This window comes from Entelurus aequoreus, linkage group LG10 (genome assembly GCF_033978785.1).
Source record: "Entelurus aequoreus isolate RoL-2023_Sb linkage group LG10, RoL_Eaeq_v1.1, whole genome shotgun sequence".
NCBI lineage: Eukaryota > Metazoa > Chordata > Actinopteri > Syngnathiformes > Syngnathidae > Entelurus > Entelurus aequoreus.
Window position 1 is genome coordinate 76,910,362 of NC_084740.1, and position 21,046 is coordinate 76,931,407.

Here is a 21,046-nt window from a genome sequence, read left to right on the forward strand (position 1 = left end):
AAGGCCAGTAAAGGCGGGACTTAAGGTATCTTCTGCTCTCGGATTGGCTGAACGGTTACGCAACAGGATCACATGGCCAAGTCACAAGGAAGATCAACTAAGAACCGACCGCTCCTTTATTTACAACTTTTGTTCTGACGCAATGTTTCTTCCTATGTGACAGATTGCACATTTTGACGCGATTGAACCCGAGCGATTTGATTAAAGGCTAACATTATGGCGTAGCATTTTTAAATGTAAAAAACTGCTGTTGCAAACATACTGTACACAGGGAAATCAAAATAAAATGCGCGAACAATATTTAAAGCATCAACGTTGTATAATTCATGTTTTCACAACTAAAACGGACAATAAGGAGTCTTACCCATAATCATTTATTCATTGTTTAGCCATTTACAGCTCATCTCCTTTCAGTCGGGTGAATATTTGCCAGAGTAAACACAACACATCTCTTCACAATATTTTTTTTCCACAATAAGAGCACAGCAGTTTGTCATTTAATCGTATTTTCAATATATACACATATTATTCTTAATTTAAAACATAGTTGCAGAATTTCACAAAACAGTGAGAAGGTTTACCTACAAGGAATAAAATGTGTAATTTCAACATTTTCAATGATCACAGCAGCGTTGTAAACCTTCAAGGTATTCACCAAACACGACGTCGCACCAAACCAAAGACAAGCGGGTATCTGGGGGAGTGCAGGAGGTCAGCTTTTGTTTTAGTCCATCCTAATCTTCTGGTTGGTCATCCTGTAGATGATGCTGTCGTAGCCCGGGTCCATGTTCCACAGGTTGTATCCGACAGCGATGACGGCGAGCGCCAGCACGATCATGAGCCACAGCACGATGTTGAAGACCACGGCGTAGTGGAAGTTGTACTTGTAGGCCAGGTTGTAGGGGCTGCCTGGGTTGCTCTGCAAAACATGGTGGCCAATCACTTCACAAGAAACATATACATCTAAAAGCAGGTAAGAAATACAAAGTATTTCCCCAAAGAGTGGCCTCTGCTCAAATAGATGCCGTGCCACAGCTACATCACATACAGGAAGTGGTGGTGCCACAGCTACATCACATACAGGAAGTGGTGGTGCCACAGCTACATCACATACAGGAAGTGGTGGTGCCACAGCTACATCACATACAGGAAGTGGTGGTGCCACAGCTACATCACATACAGGAAGAGGTGGTGCCATTAGGTGGTAGTAAAGTTCCTTTTCTGTGACTGCTCTACCATATACACCATGCCACATGAGCCCAGCAGCTGAGGCTTACTTACTGCAAAAGACAAAATGCTGCTACATAAGGCTGGGCGATAAAACGATATCAATATATATCCTTAAAGACACGTAATGGGTATCAATAAAAAATTGCGTTGAGTAAAACATTCGATATTTGTTGTTTTTCTTCTTTGTCGGAAGAAACAACTACAAACCCCAAAAGCAGTGAAGTTGTCACGTTGTGTAAATGGTAAATAAAAAGAGAATACAACAAATCCTTTTCAACTTATATTCAATTGAATAAACTGCAAAGACAAGATATTTCATGTTCACACTGAGAAACTTGTTTTTTCTTTTTTCCAAAAAATTATTAATTTAGAATTTAATAGCAGCAACACGTTGCAAAAAAGTTGGTACAGGGGCATTTTTACCACTGTGTTACATGGCCTTTCCTTTTAACAACACTCAGTAAAGGTTTGGGAAGTGAGGAGACACATTTTTGAAGTGGAATTCTTTCCCATTCTTGCTTGATGTACAGCTTAAGTTGTTCAACAGTCCGGGGGTCTCCCTTCTGCTGTTTTAGGCTTCATAATGTGCCACACATTTTCAATGTCTGGACTACAGGCAGGCCAGTCTAGTACCCGCACTCTTTTACTATGAAGCCACGTTGATGTAACACGTGGCTTGGCATTGTCTTGCTGAAATAAGCAGGGGCGTCCATGGTAACGTTGCTTGGATGGCAACATATGTTGCTCCAAAAGCTGTATGTACCTTTCAGCATTAATGGTGCCTTCACAGATGTGTAAGTTACCCATGTCTTGGCCACTAATAAATTCCTTGCAATAACTCGTTGAGAAATGTTGTTCTTAAACTGTTGGACAATTTGCTCAGGCATTTGTTGACAAAGTGGTGACCCTCGCCCCATCCTTGTTTGTGAATGACTGAGCATTTCATGGAATCTACTTTTATACCCAATCATGGCACCCACCTGTTCCCAATTAGCCTGTTCACCTGTGGGATGTTCCAAATAAGTGTTTGATGAGCATTCCTCAACTTTATCAGTATTTATTGCCACCTTTCACAACTTCTTTGTCACGTGTTGCTGGCATCAAATTTCAAATTAGCTAACATTTGCAAAAATAACAAAGTTTTCCAGTTCAATAATTAGATATCTTGTCTTTGCAGTTTATTCAATTGACTGAAGGTTAAAAAGAATTTGCAAATCATTGTATCCTGTTTTTATTTACCATTTACACAAGGTGCCAACTTCACTGCTTTTGGGGTTTGTAGTTGTGAAGTAAGGTTGGTTGCATAAACAAAGGCACTTGTTGTCTGGTAAGTGAGCAACGCAGGAAGTGATCGCTGCTTGGTCGGAGTGACACACTAACAGCATCAACTATCCAGTTAGGTTGTGCCATCATGTTGTCTCACGCTTCATTCTTTGCAATGAGTGGAAAGAGAAAGAAAGAATGAGTGTTGTAGAGAGCGAATAAATTGTCGATAAAAGAGGAAAAGTCACCTCGACAATATGGAACTTTTTGGATTTTATTTAAGGGACCGTAGTCAGACCAATGTGGTTTGTAAATCAACTAAGGCGTTCATCCCCACCAGGACTGGTAATACCACACCAACTCAGCCGAACTCACCCTTTAGAGCACAGCTGTAACTTCCTGGCACTAAACCTGCAGAACATAATTACTCTGAGTTTTGTCTATGTTTACATTTTCACACTATGTTGTACACTTTATTAAGCATTTCTTACATAATGCAACTTCATTTTAAGAGGGTTATTGTTAAGTGTGATTTTAGATTTTTTTTTTTTTTTTTACATTGTTTTCCATGGTTGTGTTGACATTTCCTTTCCTTTCTGTCTCGATAACTCAGGAGATTATATCAGAGGAAGGTTACATTTGAAATAAAAAGGTTTACATTTTCTCCTGGTCCTTATTTGACACAGGTCATAAAATATCAATAATTATTCGATATATCGACCGATATTAAACACTTCCATACAGTTATCACCCATACATGTTATGGTAGGAAGATGGGGCCACTGCTGCGGTCCCATGTAGGAAATCTAAAACCTACCCTTTACTGAGTGATGGAATAAATAATTGATTACTATATATGATAATAAATTCTATTTTTTTATTTACATTCTTATAATCATCATTTACTTATGAGAAATGTAAGAACATTAAAGATGATTTAAAATGGCAAACATTGATTTTTGCAAATCTACTCAAGTACACCTGGTACTTTCTGCAGTTGAGTAAATAAACACCTTTACTCACTATATGACAACATGCATTTTGGGTTGTTCGAGCAACACTCAGGACTTACAATCTGTTTGGACTCCAAAATGGAGCGGGACTTCCTGGTCAAGGGAGCCTCAAAGTTCTTTACAGTTACCACCTCCACGACGGCGCTGTTGCCATAGAGACTGTACACATCCTCTCCAAACTACACCAAAGAAAACAAAAATATGGCTTTAGAATGTACATGGATGACTGAGAAGGCTCTTCTCATCTTTGTCACCTTTTGCAAGACGGAGGCAAGAATGGTGATGGCGTCACGGTACTGTGGCGAGTCTGGTCCGTAGGCGCGGCTCAGCTCCTCCAAGCCAGATAGCTCTAAGGAGTACAGGTCTGGGGAGTGGTCCTTGGCCAAGTGCTTGTGTCTCTGCAGCTGGAAGAGGGCCACCCATTCAAAAAATCACACTGTTTATTTACATTTTAAACATTCACTATTAAACATGACTTTTTAATGAAGTTGTAACGCTCACTTTTAAAGGCTTAAAAAAAATGTGGACGACATACTGTCCTTGACATGCCCCTAGCTAGTTGAGCTAGCAGAAGACGGCTATGTTTACTTTAAAAAATGGAAAAAAAAAGAGAGGCCGGCTTCACAGCACATCTTAAAATAAAACCTGGATCTCTGCCAATATCACTCAGCTACAGATGGGGGACTTTTTTTTTTTTAGCTAATAGGCTAAACTAGCATAACGATACTATGAAAATGTGTGTAAGCTAACATAGCTATGCTAGTGTTGCCAATGTTTGTATCCGGTTATTTTTATGATGGTGTTGTATGTGAAATATGGCATCTCTTACATTGTACAAGTGCAGAGTTACAGACTATACGTAAAAAGTGAAAAAGTGCACAATAACACATCTCGGAGTGGACAGAAGGATAGTCTAAAATACAGTGCATCCACAAAGTATTGACAGCGCTTCATTTTTTACACATTTTCTTATGTTAAACAGTCTTATTCAAAAATGGAATACATTCATTTTTGTCCTCACAATTAAATACCCCATAATGACGATGCGAAATGTTTGTTTTTTTCACATTTATTACAAAAAATAATAGTAAAAATTCACATGTACATAAGTATTCAAAGCCTTTGGTCAATACTTTGTTGATGCACCTTTGGTAGCAATTACGGCCTCAAGTCTTTTTGAATACGATGCCACAAGCTTGGAACACCTATCTTTGGACTCGTTCACCCATTCCTCTTTGCAGCACCTCTTAGCTCCATCTGTTGCTTTTCATCCAGGATGTCTCTGTACATTGCTGCATTCATCTTTCCCTCTCTCCTGACTAGTCTTCAAGTTCCTGCCACTGAAAAACATCCCTGCAGCATGATGCTGCCACCACCATGCTTCACTGTAGGGATGCATTGGCCTGGTGATGAGCGGTGCCTGGTTTCCTACAAACATGACGCCTGGCATTCACACCAAAGAGTTCTATCTTTGTCTCATCAGACCACAGAATTTGGTTTCTCATGGTTCTTGGTCACCTCCCTGACTCAACTAAGATGAATGCAGAGACATCCTGGATGAAAACCAACACTTCTCATCCAATCTGATGGAGCTTGAGAGGAATGGGCGAAACTGCCCAAAGCTGTGGCATCGTATTAAAAAAGACTTGAGGCTGTAATTGCCGCCAAAAGTGCATCAACAAAGTATTGCACAAAGGCTGTAAATACTTAAATTCTATAGGTTTTTATTTTTAATACATTTGCAAAATTTAAAAAAATTAAAAACATTTTCAGTCAATTTGGGGTATTGTCTGTAGAATTTGGAGGACAAAAATTAATGTTTTCCATTTTGGAATCAATCAATCAAATATTTATATAGCCCAACCATTCATTTTCTACCGCTTGTCCCTTTGGGGTATATTTATATAGCCCTTAATCACAAATGTCTCAAATGGCTGCACAAACCACAAAGACATCCTCGGATCGGATCCCACATCAGGGCAAGAAAGAACTCAATAAATGGGAATAATGTGAAACCTTGGAAGGGACCGCAGATGTGGGGACCCCACATCTCGGTGCAATGGATGTGGTTAATATTGTGAGAGTCCTGACCATAGTGAGGCCAGCAGAAGGCTGTAACATAACAACATGTGGAAAAAGTGAAGCGCTGTGAATACTTTCCGGATGCACTGTATATTGCAGCCTCCTGCGACAACAATATATATCACAATATTAGGGCTGCAACTAATAACTAATTTGATAATCGATTAATCTGTCGATTATTACTTCGATTAATGGATTAATAATTGGATAAAAGAGACAAACTACATTTCTATCCTTTCCAGTATTTTATTGAGATAAAACACCAGCATACTGGCACCATACTTATTTTGATTATTGTTTCTCAGCTATTTGTAAATGTTGCAGTTCATAAATAAAGGTTTATAAAAAAAAGAATACAATTTAAAAAAAGGAGCCTCTCCGCATGCGCACAGCATAGATCCAATGAATCAATGACTAAATTAATCACCAACTATTTTTATAATGGATTAGTTGTTGCAGCCCTACACAATATACTATTTGGCATGTAAATAAGTTAGCTACTGACATATGCAGTAACATATTGCATCATTTCCAGTTGTACTATTTTGTCAAAACTGTTAATAATTGACTCACTAACTCACTGTTAATATCTGGTTACTTTCTGTTGTAACTACACTTACATTAAAATGTACTAAGCATTTATTCTTCTGTTTTGATACTTTAATTTAGTTTTGGCTGATACTACAAATGTGGATATCGATCTGATACCAAGCAGTTACACAAACAGTATTGGTCATATCAATGTTCATACTTAAATATTTTCAGAATCATTAAATGATAACATTTTTGATCTGACAAAACACAGAATGTGTAACATTATTAAATAGTATTTTGTTTCCTTAATCCCTTTTATTACATAGAACATGTACAATAAAGTCAATAATGCAAAATAACTGGGGAAAAAAGCAAAAAATGCCATTGGCTTTTTTCCTGAGTTGGTAAATAGTAACAACAATTTTGTGGTCACAAAAATAGATCTAATCATTGTGGTATCGACCATATACTTGTCAATATTTTTGTTGAGCCGGCCAACTTTTTTTTACATCCATAAGCTCAAGTTGAGCTGTTTTTGTGTAGTGTAGCATGATTGCTATTCCTTCTCCTCTCGTCCTCTACTTGTAGGAAACTTAGTTTATTTTCCGCCGTTGAGGATTAGTGGTTTAAAAGCTGCACTCTGGAAGGATGTTAGCTGCTAGCGACTGTTGAATTTGCAGGACAAAGCTAGGGTCATCAACATCTATTATCACAATAACGATAGTGTTAAAAGCATGATCGTTGACCAAATTGATATCTTTTATATGGTCTATATCATGCAAACCTATTAGCAATAAAGCTACAGACAAACAAGACACAAAGCACTAGCAAACTGTCTAAATTCAGCATTAAGGCTAGATTTCGAAAATTACTTCTAATACACTATTACAGAACATCTGAGACATATTCAAATGTGTCGAAAAATACAATAAACTTTAAATAAAGAACACTAGATAGCGTCAAGCTGACGAGAGCTTACCAGAGCTGTGATATCATGCAGGACTTGGATCTCTGACAGAAAGAGCAAATCCGACTGCAAACAGTAGAACGGTCACAATGAAGACGTTATAAAGGAAATACTTCTGCATCGTAAAAAGTTGCTAGTGACCTCTGCATTTCTGCTGAGGGAGTTGAGGGGCAGGGAAGCCAGCACAGAGCCCTCCTGGGACAGACGGCCTCGAATCTGCTGCAAAGTCACTGGGAGGTCCTCAAACACGGCGTTGGCTTTGCCCAGCATGTACAGCCTCTGAGTGGAGGAAAATGGTTGACACATAATCACCATCGTACAGTAGAAGCTCTTAAATTAGATTCCACCGGTCGCTTTTCCCCCCCACATTCAATCATTTGTTGATTTATAAGTTTAAGGCACACATGTACAGCTGCACACAATCACATTCCGTTAAAAAGGGTTTTAAGTCCCATCCTAAAACTCATTTATACACCCTAGCCTTTAAATAGGCCCTTTTTTAGACCGTCTCTCTTTCCTGCTATGCCCCCCTCTCCTGCGTGGAGAGGTTATCAGGTGGCCCCAGATCAGCTTCCACGGAGGAGACGCTGGCTGATCCAAGTTGGGACCATGCATCTCTGCGCTGATGACTTGTCTCCATGCAAAAGGATCCCCTGCTGGCCTCATTATGGACTACACTCTCACGTTATTAACTGTATCCACTCCACATCCGTTGCACCAATTGTGGCTTGCGCAGCCCTTTGAGACATTTGTGATTTAGGGCTGTATAAGTAAACTTTGATTGATTGAAGGTTTAAAAACAGGAGATAATGTTGCACATGTCTTATAGCACACACAAAAACTGTGTTTTGACAATCCACACACAAAAACTGAGTTTTGCATCATTGTAAATTATGCAAATTAGACGCTGATGTCATTCAGCCCCAGATACATTTTGGTCGTGTTGGAAACACTCAAAAAGATAGGGTGAGAAGTGCAGTCACCCGAGAGAGACTCGGAGTAGAGCCGCTGCTCCTTCGCTTGGAAAGGAGCCAGCTTAGGTGGTTCGGGCATCTCGTGCGGATGCCTCACGAGCGTCTCCCTAGGGAGGTCCTCGTTGCACGTCCCACTGAGAGGAGGCCCCGCGGCAGACCAAGGACCAGATGGGGGGATTACATCTCCTCTCTGGCCTGGGAACGCTTCGGGATTCCCCAGGAGGAAGTCGCAAATGTTGCTCTGGAGAGGGAAGTCTGGGGGTCTTTGCTGGAGCTGCTGTCCCCGCGACCCGATTCCGGATAAGCGGTTGAAGATGGATGGATGGATGGATGGATGGAAACACTCAAAAAGGTACCAGTGATGGGAGAATAATGTAAAAGGAACACTGTCCTGGCTGCTCAGTACAAATATAGGGTTTTATCAAACTTGTATGGTTGAGTCCGCAAAGACAAGGGATAGGCACTACTTTATAGCCACCGACTGAAGTCTGTCGGTATAACAGAGTACCGATTGACATAAAATAAAGAAATGCCATATTTGGATACCTTAGTTACATGTGACGTCATGTCCGGTTACATACACTGCACAAAGCACTTGGCCAGGAAACAAGCAGTCAAACGAGGCTAACTTAGACTGCCTTTAGGTAATGTTACAATTTTCCATGCCAACAAAGCAAGACAAATGCACTCAAAAATACAGTATAGCCCCACTTTTCAAAATGCATTAGCCCAATGCTCATTTGCATTGGATTTGCTACTAATTAGCATTAGTTATTTTACATGGTTATATCAACACCTCGAAATTTGGTAATGCAAACTACAAATAAGATGGACGTTAGAATCAAACATCTTTTGTGTAATAGTTACAATATTTACATCATAAACAGTACGTAGGACTTAAAAAAAGACTGGCGCAATCAACGGTAAAGACTACTTCCTGACTATTGCGACATATCGTAGTCTATACACTACTGCCATCTAACATCTTGGAATAGCAACTGCAAAGTAAGCTATATAATACTGTACAGTATTTACAAATGAGACACAAAAGTGTACGAAAACAAGATAACTGGACAGCACACCTTAAATAAAATTGATTTTAGTATTAAGCATTTAACACAAAAGTGTTTGGCGTGTCGTGTCTGTTTTTACTAACAAGACATCATGGCGGAGCAGAAGTCGAGTTTCGTAACATGGAGATATTCTTAATACATTTTAGTTCAATGTAAGTTGTGTCTTGGATCAAAGATCCTATCTACTGCCCAAAACAGCAATTCAAATCTGCTGAAACACCTACAAAAGCAACATGCTTCGACGAAGCTAGTAAAGAGAGACACACTTCACCTCCAAATCCAACAGCGGCTGGATTTTAACGGAGGGACTGCTAGCCAGGACAACATTGATAGAGCCATTGCAGCGTGTGTGCTAGAAGAAATGCAGGCTATTTCTACAGTGGAGTCCCCCGCTTTCAGGCAGCTGGACACAGTGGACAGTGAGTACATAAACATGGAAAGCAAGCTAAAGAAAATACTCAAAACTCTGCTTCTGCTCATCATTCAGCACTGAAGGTACACACACTCTGTCAATTCTCTTATATACTCTTTCATTCTAGACTCTTACAGTGTTTGAATATCACATCACTCTAAATGTATAAACTATAAAGTTCACAAACATAAAGAGGGATCCTAGTGGGCCAGGCCAATCTTTCCTTATCTCTAAACTAAAACTGGGTAAATGCGTAGAGTGTTCTGGGTTTCAGTACAGTATTGATCTCCTGAAGACATGATTTTATTTCACAATTCCTTGAGAGAGAAAAAACGCCTGGTTAGGCTATGATTAATAATCGTGATTTCAATATTGATAAAATATCATCTTAATTATAATTTTGCCCATAACCATGCAGTCCTTGGTGTAAGACTTCACATCATATATTAACACTATTTGTATCTATACGGACAAAAAGTGCAGTTATGTGTTATATCAAAAGAGTGCCATCTTGAAAATGTTTCACATGTATTTTTATTTATTTATAGTATTATTTTGTTTCTGCCATATTACTTTGTTTATGATGCTTGTGTTGCTTTCATATGCACATTCAACTTTCTACTTGAGGTACATAAATACATTTTGAATGTGTTTGTATTTTTAAAATTTTTTTTTAAATAAAACTTGGTTAAAGGATTTCAGTATAAGTAGTTTTTTGAAAATGTTGAGCACATTTAAAATTACCGCAATAACAAATATTCATACCGTGACATCCTTATAATGGAGTTTTTGTGTAAAAATAGACAGATTTATGTCTTCCACAGCTCCTTTACCACATGGGGTTCCCCAGGGCTCAATCCTTGCCCCAATCTTATTTGCGCTTTACCTTCTCCCCCTTGGTTCTATTTTTAGGAAGTACGATATTGCATTTCATTTTTATGCCGATGATTGCCAGATTTATTTTCCCATGGGACAAAATAACACGGTTCAACGTCTTATTGACTGCCTGCACGACATCAAAGCCTGGCTTTCAGCTAACTTCCTGAGCCTAAATGAAGATAAAACAGAAGTTATGTTGTTCGGTCCAAGTCGCTCCCCCTCCCCCAACGTTGACCTCGGCACTCTGACCCCGTATCTCAGTGACTGTGTCACAAACCTGGGGGTAAAGTTCGACTCAGATTTTAAATTCGAAAAACAAAATCAGCAGCTTCGTACAAAAAAGTTTTTATCAATTACGCCAAATAGCGAAAGTGAAACCGCTTCTATCAGGACATGATCTCGAGAAATTAATCCACGCCTTTATCTCGACTCGTTTAGACTACTGCAATGCCCTGTATGTAGGCATTAGCCAGGCCTGCAGCTCGTGCAGAACTCTGCTGCTCGTCTGCTAACACAGACCCGCAGACGTGAGCACATCACCCCTATATTAGCGTCCCTTCACTGGCTCCCTGTGCGTTACAGAATCAATTTTAAACTCCTTTTATTTGTTTTTAAATGTCTAAACAACCTCGCGCCAACATATCTCTCCGACCTCCTTCAGCCTTACTGCCCCACCCGATCCCTAAGATCAGCCGATCAGCTGCTACTGACGGTCCCTGACACAAGGCTGAAGCTTAGAGGTGACAGAGCTTTCGCTGCTGCTGCTCCCAAGCTCTGGAACGACCTACCTCTGAGTGTTAGACAAGCCTCCTCTCTTCCTGTTTTTAAATCTCTCTTAAAAACATACTTTTATTCCATGGCTTTTAACACTGAGTGATACCCATCCTGCAATGGCGCCCCATAATACACCTGCTGTGAACCTGTTTTTATGTTTTTATATTTTATTTATTTCTTTTTTATCGTGTTCTGTTTGTGTTGTGTTGTGTTTGCTCGGTTCTTGTATTATTTTTAACCTGCCCATTGTACAGCACTTTGGCTACCCCTGTGGTAAATTTTAAATGTGCTTTATAAATAAAGTTGATTTGATTTGATAAATAAAGTTGATTTGATTTGTAATGTAATTGTTTCGTCGAATAAATGAATAGAAACACTCCGACATTACTTTTTTTTCCTACATTTTCAACTGTTTAAGACATCGCATAATTAACGTTAATCGGTATATATATATATATATTTATATATATAAAAAATGCTTTGGAGCCCCTGTCTTGAAAGAAAATGTTTGCCTTGGTGCCCTAAAATATGAGCCCTCCTTTAAAGGCAACACTTGCCTTGACCTTAAAAAGTAAAAATTTGAGGCCTGCAGTACCAATCCCCAACAATGACCGTATGTTATGATGTACAATGTCTAACCTTTTTTTTTTTTTAAAAAACCACACATCCATGCACAGATAAAGGGGTAAAAATGGCTAAAGTTTGACCCTAAAAAAGATAAATTTGAATGATTCCTATGGAAGAAATTACGTTTTGAAACTTGTGATTGAATTTGTACCTCTTCACTGGGGGCCAGCTGCAGCACGACAGGTGTGTCCTCAGCAAATAGGGAATGCACAGTCTCTGCGACGCTGTCCATTGTGAACGGCACAGGCTAAAAAAAAAAGGGGGTGGGGGGGAATCGTAATAAAATCTTCCTGAGGTTTAATAAATCAAAAGTCCAGATTGACTCACGTTCTCTAGCGGATAGGAGGCCACACTTTGAGGGAAGTCTAGGCTCTTTGCTCCTCGGACCACCACCAGAACGTTTGCACGGGGACGCTGGAACAGAGGACCGGCTTGGAGACCAGGCCAAGACAGATCCTGGACACAAAGACACGGTCAAAAAATATTAATAATAGAAATGCTAACTATTAGCAGCCAAAGCACCTCTTGAACAGAGAAGCCCATTGTGACCGCAACCAGGTCTGGTATCTTTTCTCCAGAAATGGGCCACTCTCCTTTCTGGAAGGACACAAACTCTGGAGCTTGCAGCACCGTCAAGCTGTCTCCGTAGACACCTGGAGACAAAATATAAGACAAAGGGGATGTGAAGACATATTAGTTTCAACCTTATGATTAGGTAAGACCTTTAAACCATACTTGCCAACCTTGAGACCTCTGATTTCGGGAGGTGGGGGGCGTGGTTAAGAGGGGAGGAGTATATTTACAGCTAGAATTCACCAAGTCAAGTATTTCATATATATATATATATCTACATCCTGAAAATATGCAAACAAAACTGTGTTTAGATAATTGATACTTCAAACTTGCATAAATACATCTTAAGGAATATAACAACTTGGCTTGTGAGAGCTTCAAAATGTAATGAATAAAATGCTAAAGTTGTTGATGAACACGCAATTATTTTAATAATTAAATATGGTCATTTTAAATGAATTATTATGATCATTTAAAATGTATTATTTCAAATATGTTTATTTTAATGTATAATTCTATGGCTGGATGTAATAAGGAGTCAGAAAAAATACAAATAAAAATACAATTAATTTTGATGTTTTTAGCAAAATATAGTAAAAATGTATTTAGTTTAAAAAAAAAATATATATATATATATATATATATATATATATATATATATATATATATATATATATATATATATATATATATATATATATATATATATATATATATATATATATTTATTTTTAGGTAAGATAAACATAATACAATTTATCTCTAGTCTGGATGATTTAGTTCTTGTCACCCTGTTGTCCTCCCCTCTCTTCCCCGAGGATGGCTTCATGAGCTGGGCAAACGCCTGGAGATGCCCTACGTCAACAACACGGTCGGCGGCCCGTCGGTGCGCAGTTCGTACATCGCCGCCCTCTACTTCACCCTCAGCAGCCTTACCAGCGTCGGCTTTGGCAACGTGTGTGCCAACACGGACGCCGAGAAGATCTTCTCCATCTGCACCATGCTCATCGAAGGTATGCCGGACGCCTCGTATGGAATAACGTGATTGGGCAGGCACGCTGTTTATATCGTGGGAAAGCGGACGTGAAAAAAGGCTGTCCTCACTCAGGTCCGCATGGAGCTGGAGGGGCCGTGGCCTCCAGCTCCGGCTGAAAATCGGGAGATTTTCGGGAGAATATTTGTCCCGGGAGGTTTTCGGGAGAGGCGCTGAATTTCGTGAGTCTCCCGGAAAACTTGGGAGGGTTGGCAAGTATGCTTTAAACTCAATTTTAAAGCACAACATTAGGCACATAGCTGTTCATTACTGTGATTGTATGGATGTGTAACTGGACTGCAAGCTCGTATATTTACTCTTCAATGTAGTTCATTATACTAAAACCTCAGTGATGATCAAATCTTGTCATTATTTGTCTCATAACAGACATGCATTCTTAACACGTGACATGATGGGGAAACTTGTGCTAAGTGACTTGTCACATGACACACAGCCACTTCTCCTCTCATAATAGCAAATGACGGCGAAGAAATAACCCTTTTCACACATTATTATTGTTGTTGAATCCTTACCTGGGGGATTTAGAGCAAAACAACCACTTAAACTATAACTATTAGATTAGTGACTTGTTAGCAACGCTTGACAGTTGACCAAGCCAGGGAAAGGCAACCACAGAAAAATGACAAAAACACATAAAGCAGCATAAATGTCTCATGTTAGTGCGAGGAACATAATTAGTAAACAGACAAGATCGTCAAATGAATGAGGTAAAATAATGAATAAATAAACAGACAAAAAAAGAGCGTCAAATGAATGAGGTAAAATAATGAATAAACAGTAAACAAATGAATGAGGTAAAATAATGAATAAACAGACAAAAAAGATCGTCAAATGAATGAGGTAAAATAATGAATAAACAGTAAACAAATGAATGTAGACGACGACGTTCCTAGCTAGCTAGGTTAGCCAAAACTGTCATCCTTTCAAGTAGCCACAGCACTCACTTAATATCACATTAAAGACAGAGGAGGGGCCATTAAAGGAGGCCGACAGTGGCAAATATGTTGACACAAAGTCCTACCAGTGGAGAGGAAAAGGAGGCCGAGCACGGCTGAGGAAAGAGAATTCATCCTTGGACAGCCAGTCAGCGCCATCTTGTTTCTTTCTCTTCGCGTCTTGCAGCGATCAGCTGATCTTTGACGTCACGCCTGGTCACGTGATACAGGAAGTGCGCAGACGTCTTATTTTTGATGGATTTGTCTTATGTTTTTTTCTTCCTTGTTATTGTACGGTAAAGTTACGTTGGGGAGTTAAATGAGTCCTTTTTACTTGAATATTTATATAGACTAGAGCATATTAGATAACAATGCTGATATACAAATATCACAGTACTGTGTTGCGGCAGGACTGGTCACGTGGTACAGGCCACGTGACACAGGAAGTGAGTAGCATAGTTTCCTTGTTTTTGGTTTCAAAAGTCAAATTTAAATGTTCTGCTTTAAAATAGTACTCAAATCTAATGCTGTATCTTCATTTTTTTTTAAAAATAATATAAAATAAATAAATATATTCCGCCCGAATGCAGCTGAGTTTTTGATTGATTGATTGAGACTTTTATTAGTAGATTGCACAGTGAAGTACAATTGACCACTAAATGGTAACACCCCAATAAGTTTTTACACTTCTTTAAGTCGGGGTCCACTTAAATGGATTCATGATACAGATATATACTATCATCATAATACAGTCATCACACAAGTTAATCATCAGAGTATATACATTGAATTATTTACATTATTTACAGTCCGGGGTGTGGGATATGGAGGGGGCGGGGTTAGGTTTGGTTGATATCAGCACTTCAGTCATCAACAATTGCATCATCAGAGAAATGGACATTGGAACAGTGACTTGGTAGGATATGTACAGCAAGTAGTGGACATAGAGAGAGAGATCAGAAAGTATAAGAAAAAGTGTCTACATTGGATTATTTACAATCCGAAGAGGTATGATGTGGAAGGGAGGGTGTTAGTTTAGGGTTGTAGTTGCCTGGAGGTGTTCTTTTAGTGCGCTTTTGAAGGAGGATAGAGATGCCCTTTCTTTTATACCTGTTGGGAGTGCATTCCACATTGATGTGGCATAGAAGGAGAATGAGTTAAGACCTTTGTTAGATGGGAATCTGGGTTTAACGTGGTTAGTGGAGCTCCCCCTGGTGTTGTGGTTATGGCGGTCATTTACGTTAAGGAAGTAGTTTGACATGTACTTCGCTATCAGGGAGGTGTAGTGGATTTTATAGACTAGGCTCAGTGCAAGTTGTTTAACTCTGTCCTCCACCTTGAGCCAGCCCACTTTAGAGAAGTGGGTAGGAGTTGTAATGATAGTGTTTGACCACATGGTGGTAGTAATAGTCTACAAATGACTAGGAAGCAATATATATATTATGTGTCAGGTAGGACTCTTTAGAAGTAAACACACCTTGTACACACCTATATAGTATGTGTCAGGTAGGACTCTTTAGAAGTAAACACACCTTGTACACACCTATATAGTATGTGTCAGGTAGGACTCTTTAGAAGTAAACACACCTTGTACACACCTATATATTATGTGTCAGGTAGGACTCTTTAGAAGTAAACACACCTTGTACACACCTATATAGTATGTGTCAGGTAGGACTCTTTAGAAGTAAACACACCTTGTACACACCTATATAGTATGTGTCAGGTGGACTCTTTAGAAGTAAACACACCTTGTACACACCTATATAGTATGTGTCAGGTAGGACTCTTTAGAAGTAAACACACCTTGTACACACCTATATAGTATGTGTCAGGTAGGACTCTTTAGAAGTAAACACACCTTGTACGCACGAGTGTTGAAGAAGCGCTTGTAATATGTGATCGTTATTAAAAGACAGTTCTACAAGTCATCCAACGATGTGATATTTAAAACAATAACATAACAGGAGTGAGGTGGGATCTGGGGTGGAGGTCTAGAAGTAACCTGACTAGCTTGTTCTGGGATGTTTGGAGTTTAGATTTGAGGGTTTTGGAGGTGCTAGGGTACCAGGAGGTGCATGCGTAATGGAAAAAGGGTTGAACGAGAGTTCCCGCCAGAATCCTCAAGGTGCTTTTGTTGACCAGAGAGGAGATTCTGTAGAGAAATCTCGTTCGTTGGTTAACCTTTTTGATTACCTTGGTTGCCATTTTATCACAGGAAAGATTAGCCTCTAGAATGGAACCTAGGTAGGTGACCTCATCTTTCCTGGTGATGACAATGTCACCCACTTTTATGGTGAAGTCATTGACTCTCTTAAGTTTGATGTGGGACCCAAACAGGATGGATTCTGTTTTACCCAAGTGGATGGATAGCTTGTTGTCAGCGAGATAGGCTCCAGCACCCCCCGCGACCCCAAAAGGGACAAGCGGTAGAAAATGGATGTATGTATATATATATACTGTATGTATATATATATATATATATATATATATATATATATATATATATATATATATATATATATACCCATTTAAAGGCCTACTGAAAGCCACTACTAGCGACCACGCAGTCTGATAGTTTATATATCAATGATGACATCTTAACATTGCAACACATGCCAATACGGCCGGGTTAACTTATAAAGTGACATTTTACATTTCCCGGCAAACTTCCGGTTGAAAAGGTCTATGTATGATGACGTATGCGCGTGACGTCAAAGGTTGAAGCGGAAGTATTGGGACACATTGTATCCAATACAAACAGTTCTGTTTTCATGTCATAATTCCACAGTATTCTGGACATCTGTGTTGGTGAATCTTTTGCAATTTGTTTAATGAACAATGAAGACTGCAAAGAAGAAAGTTGTAGGTGGGATCGGTGTATTAGCGGCTGGCTGCAGCAACACAACCAGGAGGACTTTGACTTGGATAGCAGACGCGCTAGCCGACGCTAGCCGCCGACCGCATCAGTGATCGGGTGAAGTCCTTCGTCGCGCTGTCGATCGCTGGAACGCAGGTGAGCACGGGTGTTGATGAGCAGATGAGGGCTGGCTGGCGTAGGTGGAGAGCTAATGTTTTTAGCATAGCTCTGTCGAGGTCCTGTAGCTAAGTTAGCTTCAATGGGGTCGTTAGCAACAGCATTGCTAGGCTTTGCCAGGTTGGACAGCATTAAAGTGTTTCGCCGATGTATTGTCGTGGAGATAAAAGTCACTGTGAATGTCCATTTCGCGTTCTGGACTCTCATTTTCAAGAGGATATAGTATCCCAGGTGGTTTCAAATACAAATCCGTGATCCACAATAGAAAAAAGAGAAAGTGTGGAATCCAATGAGCCAGCTTGTACCTAAGTTACGGTCAGAGCGAAAAAAGATACGTCCTGCACTGCACTCTAGTCCTTCACTCTCACTTTCCTCATCCACAAATCTTTCATCCTGGCTCAAATTAATGGGGTAATCGTCGCTTTCTCGGTCCGAAACTCTCTCGCTGCTGGTGTAAACAATGTGGAAATGCGAGGAGCCTTTCAAGCTGTGACGTCACGCTACTTTCAACCTGTGACGTCACGCTACTTCCGCTACAGGCAAGGCTTTTTTATCAGCGACCAAAAGTTGCGAACTTTATCGCCGATGTTCTCTACTAAATCCTTTCAGCAAAAATATGGCAATATCGCGAAATGATCAAGTATGACACATAGAATGGATCTGCTATCCCCGTTTAAATATGAAAATTAATTTCAGTAGGCCTTTAATGTGCATGGTTGCGTGATACAGGAAGTATTAGTGTATTGTATTGTTGTAGACAATATAAAAGGTCATTAAATGATATTATACCTTATGACATGAAGTGAGGAGCATAACTTCTTTGTTTTAGAAAATAAAATGATGAAATGATGACGATGTTGAGTACATTTTAACCGTTATATTTAAAATAGTAAAATACGCTAATATATTAAACCGATTAAACATATCTTGAAATATTCCCATTGATACATAAACCACTATGATCCATCCATTTCCTACCGCTTGTCCCTCTCGGGGTAGCGAGGTGGATGGAGCCTATCTCAGAAGGCAGAAGGAGTCCACGTCACTCCTTTGTGAAACAGCGCAATTAGCACATTCGACACTGGATGGCGCTGTTGGTCCCAGCATCCTTGCAGGATGTTATTGCGAGACAAAAGTGCAGCTACAATACAATTGCATTCCTAAAGATGGCAATGTTGGATTGTATCTGATCCCGCTGAATTGTCGTGGACAATTTGGCTAAACGGTTTAATTTGACATCGACACCCAATTAATTCATTTAGCCCCCCATTTAGTCCTCCAGCTCTACATGCAACGGCACAGCACACACAATTGTCATCTTGCAGTTTGTATATTTATTTTAAAGCAACTTCATTTGTAAAATATAAATACAAATTAGGAGATATTTTAATTACAAAGTTAAAATAAAATAAAAACAAACACCAAAAAAGTTGATTTGACTGCAGTAGCCTCACTGTCTTATATATACATATGTGTATATATATATATACGGTATATATATACATACACATAGATGTATATACATATACACACACAAGCTCTTTGCCAAATGGGTAAAGGATCAGTATTACAATAAAACTTTATTATACAATCAACGCTGCAGATCCGCTTGTTAAATTACAGACTTGACGGGAAGCACGATTTGAACATTACAAAAAAGATACAACAAAATAGCCCCTCCTGCTTTGAAGTGTTGGAGGGAGGGGGCAGACAGAAGAATTGTACATCATGTGCTCCCTAAATGAACTCCAATAGCACATTCAATGGCACAGGCAGCGACACACATGCCATCCTGTTGCTGACACACTTGTCAGTGGTTAGCATTATCAGAAAGAAATCTTGTTTTATGTACACACATGTATACAGGGATGTACATACATATATTCATTTTTATTTACTTATTTGTACATATATTAATTTATAAAAAATATGACCGTCAGTTATTGACAGTCAAAGGTATGGCTAAGCTGACAGGTCAGCCAGCAGGTCCAAAAGTAGGTTTTATATACAACAACGGCAAGAGCATCAGTGCTTATTGGGACCCGGGTTCAGGATGAGGCCCACCTGTCCGGCGGCCTTGATCTTCTCCTTCAGTTTGTCCCTAGCGTGGTCCCAGCGGTCGTCCAGGCACTCCAGCGTGGAGCCCAGCAGGGCGGCCAGCTCGGCGCTGTCTTCCACCAGGTCCAGCAGCTCCTTGCTGTCCGGATGAAAACCCTCCAGCTCCTCGGGACAAGAGAAGAGCTGCGACAGAGACGCTTGCCGGTAGAACTCGGCCTCGGCCACCGTCACCACTTCCATGTGCGGGAAGGCCTGGCGGAAACCGCGGGCCGACATGCGCAGCCGGCGGAGGACGTCGGACAGGAGGAGCCAGTTTCTGGGCCTGAAGGAGGTAAATAATCCTGGATGAGAAATGTGCAGTTGGGCAAGCTCCTGTCATTTGACTTCATCATATTACGCCGTTGTTCCGCTAAAATAACTGCAGAAGTGTTACTGAACATCGATACATTCATGGCTTGAACAGCTTCAATTCAAATAACTTAACATCTTTTAAAACATTGCAAATGTACATTTACAATTTCAAAATGTTTAAAATGAGGGTTTGTCAAAAATAAGGTAATTACAAAAAAATAGGACATTAATCATGTATATAAGCAGAAAAATCACAATTTATCTTGACCATACATGTTCCTTTTCCTAAATGGTTACGTAAAGGATTGCTGGCCAGTGAGAAGAACTCAGCACATTTGGAGCAAATAAATGATGTGCATTCAAGTCAAATATTTTTAAAAATGTTTCTGTATGATTCTGACAATAAAACTGCATGTGTGTTCAGATATTGCAACCTCTTTTAAAGTTAACTTGAATCATGCAAGCGCATAATAACCCCAGAGTTATCATCATTTTCTGTGATTAATCGCAAATTAACCCACATTTCAAAGTGTGATTAATCTGATGACAGAAATAGTCAAAATACGTTTCAATGTATTTAAATTAACAGCCGCAATTTTTCCATTGTAAAATGAATTTTAAGTTTAGTTATTTTTTTAAATTCAAATACTTTTAAATATACGTTTTTATCAATTAGTTTTTTTGATTTTGGTAAAATTATATTAACTCGGGATGGTTCCTGCTGGCCCCACCATGGACTGGACTCTCGCTGATGTGTTGGACTTTCACAATATTATGTCTGACCCACTCCACATCCATTGCTTTCGGTCTCCCCTAGGGGGGGGGGGGGGTTACCCACATATGCGGTCCTCTCCAAGGTTTCTCATAGTCATTCACATTGACGTCCCACTGGGGTGAGTTTTCCTTGCCCGTATGTGGGCTCTGTACCGAGGATGTCGTTGTGGCTTGTACAGCCCTTTGAGACACTTGTGATTTAGGGCTATATAAATAAACATTGATTGATTGATATGATTATTTAAAAAAATAATATATATATATTATTAACAGTTTAAAAATATTATACTTTTAGGGGACTGACAAATTCAGTTATTTTTTCAGTATTAAAATTAATTTTACATTTTTATTTAACAGGGAACATATTATGCAAACCCAACTCTTTTTTTTTTTTTACCTATTAGTGCCTGTTTTTGTGTGTTCGGGATCTACATAA

At 39.5% G+C, this 21,046-nt stretch overlaps 2 protein-coding genes across 2 annotated transcripts in view; both read right to left on the minus strand.

Annotated features, from left to right (window-relative positions):
- Positions 1-357: 357 nt before the first annotated feature.
- atp6ap2 (ATPase H+ transporting accessory protein 2) lies at positions 358-14,633 on the minus strand. Its single transcript, XM_062061734.1, has 9 exons — positions 14,477-14,633; positions 12,351-12,481; positions 12,156-12,284; positions 11,980-12,075; positions 7,231-7,368; positions 7,102-7,155; positions 3,761-3,910; positions 3,566-3,685; positions 358-919 (listed from the first exon to the last, which is right to left on the minus strand). The coding sequence occupies exons 1-9, from the start codon at positions 14,547-14,549 to the stop codon at positions 725-727; spliced, it is 1,086 nt and encodes a 361-aa protein (XP_061917718.1). The 5' UTR covers positions 14,550-14,633; the 3' UTR covers positions 358-724.
- A 4,110-nt stretch (positions 14,634-18,743) lies between these two features.
- The window catches only part of bcor (BCL6 corepressor), a 131,200-nt gene continuing 128,897 nt past the window's right edge, over positions 18,744-21,046 (minus strand). The window contains exon 14 of the mRNA XM_062061736.1: positions 18,744-19,807. Coding sequence (XP_061917720.1) covers positions 19,453-19,807 — 355 coding nt within the window. The 3' untranslated portion in view covers positions 18,744-19,452. The remainder of the gene's footprint in view (positions 19,808-21,046) is intronic.

Excerpts from the sequence above, each read along its gene's own strand:
- atp6ap2 (XM_062061734.1), bottom strand. The coding sequence starts at position 14,549 with ATGGCGCTGACTGGCTGTCCAAGGATGAATTCTCTTTCCTCAGCCGTG. Across the intron at positions 12,285-12,350 it reads TGGGCTTCTCTGTTCAAGAG|GATCTGTCTTGGCCTGGTCT; the intron begins GTGCTTTGGCTG and ends CTTTGTGTCCAG. Across the intron at positions 7,369-11,979 it reads AGCTGGCCCCCAGTGAAGAG|AGGCTGTACATGCTGGGCAA; the intron begins GTACAAATTCAA and ends TCCTCCACTCAG.